At 48.9% G+C, this 6,000-nt stretch overlaps 1 protein-coding gene across 1 annotated transcript in view; it reads right to left on the reverse strand.

Moving 5' to 3' along the window:
- LOC149280882 (ectopic P granules protein 5 homolog) overlaps window positions 1–3,839 on the reverse strand; it is a 52,146-nt gene extending 48,307 nt beyond the window's left edge. The window contains 1 exon segment of the mRNA XM_089499986.1: window positions 3,786–3,839. Within this exon segment, the coding sequence (XP_089356112.1) occupies window positions 3,786–3,839 (54 nt within the window).
- Between the last annotated feature and the right edge of the window lie 2,161 nt (window positions 3,840–6,000).

The following is a 6,000-nucleotide window of genomic DNA, read 5'->3' on the forward strand; positions in this document are numbered from 1 at the left end:
GACATACATCAGCACGTTATGGGTAAGAATGTAAGGATTTTAATTAACATGTACTTGATACACCTAGTAATTTAGCGGCAGAATCTATGGTCACCAACAGCATGACGTGCAGAAAGCATGTATGACCGTGTGTATTTTAGAGTGAATTGCACATGCGTGCGTGAGCATAAACGTGCATGTATGTGTGTGTGTGTGCGAGGGTGTGTTAGGAAGAGAGTGTAAGTGTGTGTTAGTGAGTATGTGTGTTAGCGTGAGTGCCTACTTGATAGATCTGCGAGCCCAACCCTCTGCACCTAATGTATCGGCTCGTCTTTGTCAGTTCTAGTTTTGTGAGAATCTTTGAACGTAGGGACTGTAAGAAACGCTGCGGAGGTCGATGCCACTATATAAGTAAAAAAATAATATAATATTTATTATATGAATAGGAACACGTATATCAGAGTCGGCATTTTCTATAAGCTCCCTGATCACGTGCTTTCGCGTTACATCGCAGGGGGGATGAGATCTCAGCGGTGATAACAGCAGAAAGGGGCATTGACACGGGAAGAATGACGCGAGCCTGTTGCCGTGACTACAGCAGAAGCCAATTTTCTGGAGTGTTGTAACTTCATGCGATTAAAGGGCACGAGGACAGAACTGAACGCACATATATGTGATTCCTGGACCTGGTGGAACATGTCACATGATTCGCAATGAGATTAACGATCCTGAGCGCATGCGAAAAGATTCCCCAAAAATGCATAGTTACGAGATCCGGAACAGAGAACAGAACCAGCCTGTAACCCTCTGTGTGTATATATATATATATATATATAACTACATACACGTCATTTTTATGTGGCTATTCGCTGTTCTGCATATCACAGCAGTGTGTTGAGTGTCGCTGCTGCACTCAATGGCGTAGCTCCCTTGGGGGTTGTCCTATTCCTGGGCGCCATCGTCCCCCGACGCTCAGTCTACCAACACGTAGCACCGGGCCAGAACACGCCGCTGGTCGCCATCGCTTTTACTTTTAAATTCCCTTGTTAAGACTCCCTGCCCTGGACTCCTCTCCCTTCTCCTCATCACAGCCCTGCCAGAACCAACCAGCAACCACCAGCAACTTAACAAGAAGGGAGAGATAACTAAATGGAACGGAAGAAATCGCACCGATCATGAGATCAGGAACTTCAGATGGCTGCTCTCGTGGCTCACATAAGGCGGTACCACTACCAGTCAAAAGTTTGATAAAAAAAATCACATTTTGCCAATATGAAATGGACCAGAAATCCAGCACAGACGGGGTTAATGTTGTAAATGACTATTGTAGATGGAAACAGCTGGTTTAACAGAATCTCTTCATAGGCGTACAGAGGCCCTTTATCACTCCTATCACTCCTATGTCCCAATGGCCCTTTATCACTCCCATCACTCCTATGTCCCAATGGCCCTTTATCACTCCCATCACTCCTGTGTTCCAATGGCCCTTTATCACTCCCATCACTCCTGTGTTCCAATGGTCCTTTATCACTCCCATCACTCCTGTGTTCCAATGGCCCTTTATCACTCCCATCACTCCTATGTCCCAATGGCCCTTTATCACTCCCATCACTCCTGTGTTCCAATGGCCCTTTATCACTCCTGTGTCCCAATGGCCCTTTTATCACTCCCATCACTCCTGTGTTCCAATGGCCCTTTATCACTCCCATCACTCCTGTGTTCCAATGGCCCTTTATCTCTCCCATCACTCCTGTGTCCCAATGGCCCTTTATCACTCCCATCACTCCTGTGTCCCAATGGCCCTTTATCACTCCCAGCACTCCTGTGTTCCAATGGCCCTTTATCACTCCCATCACTCCTGTGTCCCAATGGCCCTTTATCACTCCTATGTCGCAATGGCCCTTTATCACTCCCATCACTCCTATGTCCCAATGGCCCTTTATCACTCCCATCACTCCTGTGTTCCAATGGCCCTTTATCACTCCCATCACTCCTGTGTTCCAATGGTCCTTTATCACTCCCATCACTCCTGTGTTCCAATGGCCCTTTATCACTCCCATCACTCCTATGTCCCAATGGCCCTTTATCACTCCCATCACTCCTGTGTTCCAATGGCCCTTTATCACTCCTGTGTCCCAATGGCCCTTTTATCACTCCCATCACTCCTGTGTTCCAATGGCCCTTTATCTCTCCCATCACTCCTGTGTCCCAATGGCCTTTTATCACTCCCATCACTCCTGTGTTCCAATGGCACGTTGTGTTCACTGATCCAAGTTTAACGTTAAAAGGCTAATTGATGGTTAGAACCCCTTTTGTAATTATGTTACACCCAGAAATGTCCTTGTTTTCCATGAAACCAGCCGAGTGACCCCAAACTTTTGAAGAGTAGAGCAGTGTATTTATTATTTATACATGAAATCAAGGCAAAATAACAGCTTGCCCCGCATAATGTATAACTCAATGGGAGGGGATACTGAAGAAACCTCATCGATTTAATTATACATTATACAGGACCAGCCAAGCTCTTCCTGCAGCAGACCCTCACGGTAGTTGGACCACCATAAAGTATAGCGATGTCAAGGGGTTAAACCCACATCTCTCCTGTGAACTCTCCGTTTAGCGAATAGACCCCGTTGTGTGCTTACGCAGCTACCACAAGACTCAAAGTAAATGTTATTCTCATTAAACAACAGGATTACAAACAGCCCCGGGCCCTGTATTCTGTTTGCTTCATATACTGATGGGATCTGCAATATACACATGATATATATATATATATACATATCCGGAGAGACGGAGGGATCTCAAAGGGACGTTTATTTCAAAAGAGGAGAAAAGTTAAAACAAGAGGCCGGAATCTCAGAGGCTGAGATGGAATGGAAGGAAGTTTTACTTTACTGAGAAGGTGGTAAAAAAGCGGAGCAGCCTCCCAGCAGAAGTGGTAGAGAGTAATACAGTGAGGGGATTAAGCATGCCTGGGGTAGACATACGGCTCCTGAATCTAAGACGAGACCAACGACTGATTAAGGTTTGAGTCTTTACAGCAGGAACAGCAGAATAGACGGGGGCCGAATGGGGCCGATCTCCCGGCAGATTCTATGTATTTATTCTTTTTCTAAAGATTTGGTGATTCTTGGATAAAGCTGCACCCAGAAAATAACTTTATTAGCCCAAATGGTATAGTGATGGGAGTTTCAGTCCTGGCATGATACGTACTCCCAGTTTGTGTTGGCAGGTGTGCTAGAACCTGCCTGTCTGTGTTTGGCTGGAAGTGATAGGAGTTATGGGAGTTGCCACCTGGCAGAACCTGAACCCTGCACTTTTCACGACGTCAGTATTTGGCTGGGGGTGACAGGAGTTGAAGTCCTGGCAGGATAGTCACCCCAGACATGTAAAGGAATATACTAGACGACATTGGTCTGACTGGGAGTGATGGGAGAGCCAGAGCTGTCCATTACCGGGAAGGCTGACAGGTGTGTGACAGCTAGTAGCCGTCTGGCTTTGGCTAAGAGTGATAGGGAATGACAGGTATAATTTCGCACCCGGTGCGAACTGACAGTTTTCTAGCAGAAGCTGTCACGCTGGTAGTGATAGGGGTTGATTCCACAGAAGCGGCTGGCGGCGGGCCTGTGAGGGAATACAGATCCGTGACAGCTATTATCTGCCTGGGCCTGTATGGCTGAGGGTGATAAGGGCTATTAGGCAGGAACGATGTGTCAGTGACATGTCCCTGTGTTTATGTGTCAGGTGAATACCGAGCGGCCCTCCTACCCAGTACTAGCAACACCGCGGCGGGGTTGGGTTACCTTGTCGTGCCGGGCCTTGCTCCGCGGTCTCCGGGTTCGCACCGCTTCGGCCATGGCTCGCAGATCTCCCGGACTCTATACAAGACGAGACCGAAACCATAGACATAATCCCCAGCACCGGGGGGGGGGAGTAACGTGACTGCCCGGCCCCAGCCAATCACACGGCTCTGCGTAGACTCCGCCCACTCCTGTCAGAGCGCTTCCCGGAATACGGACAGCGGCAGGGGACAATCTGCGTACAGAGTGCTGCTGTGGCAACGAGTGCTGACCCTAGAGAGGCTAGAGTCTAACTGAGCTAAAGCGCAGTACAGGTACCTGCAAGGTACACAACACCTCCACAGCCAGGCCTGCACCGGCCATAGATACCCAGCACCCCAACAGCCAGGCCTGCACCGGCCATAGATACCCAGCACCCCAACAGCCAGGCCTGCACCGGCCATAGATACCCAGCACCCCAACAGCCAGGCCTGCACCGGCCATAGATACCCAGCACCCCAACAGCCAGGCCTGCACCGGCCATAGATACCCAGCACCCCAACAGCCAGGCCTGCACTGGCCATAGATACCCAGCACCCCAACAGCCAGGCCTGCACCGGCCATAGATACCCAGCACCTCCACCGGCCATAGATACCCAGCACCTCCACCGGCCATAGATACCCAGCACCTCCACCGGCCATAGATACCCAGCACCTCCACCGGCCATAGATACCCAGCACCTCCACTGGCCAAAGATACCCAGCACCCCCACAGCCAGGCCATAATAATTTTGCTATAGTTACTCTAAGGCGCCAGCTCGTTGAAAGATACCTGGTTTGATTTTGCATCATCAGGTGATACACCGTGAAAAAACTGACAAGGTATTTTTGACTGAGCCACAGCATTTTCAGCTTCTTTGTTTTGGAGAGGGTGGTGGATAAGTGGAACAGCCTTCCAGCAGAAGTGGTAGAGGTTAAGGGAAATTAAACATGCATGCTTTCTGTGATCGCCAAACTCTTTTCCCGCCCAGCGGTAAGCTGCGGCTGTCCCAGAGATGCTCGGCTGGCCCCCAGACCTGTGAAAACTGCAGGAGAGGTAAGGGGGCGCAGAAGAGTGGATGAGTCAGTGCTGGGACAGGCGGGATGTTTTGGAGGGGGACAGAAGTGGCATAGGCAGGCTGTTTTAGGGGCAGAGGCCTACCGGCTGAATGTCTGGCTCAGTTTATAGTGATGGGCATTATGCTGTATCACAATCAATCTCTGGCTAAGTATATAGTGATGGGAGTTATGCTGTACCGCCATCAACGTCTGACTCAGTATATATATATATATATATATATATATATATATATATACACCGTATTGGCTCGGATATAGGCCGCACCCTAAAAGCTTTATTTTAAAGAAAAAGTTTTGTAATAGATATGCTGCCACTCTGTCCTCTTCCCCCCACCCCGACTTACCAGAGCAGACTCCCGATTGTCTTGCACTTAGCGGAAGTGCCGGCACCGGAAGTTGTATACTCGTATTGCGTAGATGTCCGCCGCCGGCCCCACAAGACACCCGGGAGTCTGCTCTGGTAAGTCTTGGGGGCAGAGGGTAAAACGCATCGTGCGGACATTCACCGGCTGCGGCAATGCACGTAAACAACCTCCGCTGCCAGCACGTCTGCACGATGCGCTTTAACAATCTCCCGTGCCGCACAACACCCCCCCCCCCCGTGGAAAGTGCTGGCAGGGGAGGCTGTCTGAGCGTATCGGAGAGTAGGATGCAAGTCCCCTGCACCACTGTGGGGATCTGCATCCTAACCCTGCTGCCTGCCCAGCGCCCGGAACTTCATGTCCCGGGCGTCGGGCGCTAGACCCCGAATATATGCCCCCAGTCTTTAAAGTGGGGGGGATAAGTGCGGCCTATATTCAGGCAAATACGGTATAAATATATATATATATATATATATATATATATATATATATATATATATATATATATAGTGATGTGAGTTATGGTGTACCACCATCAATGTCTGCCTCAGTGTATAGTGATGGGCATTATGCTGTATCACAATCAATCTGGTTCAGTATATAGTGATGGGAGTTATGCTGCACCATATCTATTCAGTACATGTTATTTATTTAAACTATTTTTTCAGATTTATAGTTTTTTCCAGTCGATATACAGTTTACATTCCCCAGTTTGTTGGAGAGTCCATGCCTGTAGTCCGGTTTCTACAATCCAATCC

Source organism: Sceloporus occidentalis, unplaced genomic scaffold (assembly GCF_023333645.1).
Source record: "Sceloporus occidentalis isolate IW3139 unplaced genomic scaffold, rSceOcc1.0.p SCAF_144, whole genome shotgun sequence".
In the NCBI taxonomy this organism is placed as follows: Eukaryota; Metazoa; Chordata; class Lepidosauria; order Squamata; family Phrynosomatidae; genus Sceloporus; species Sceloporus occidentalis.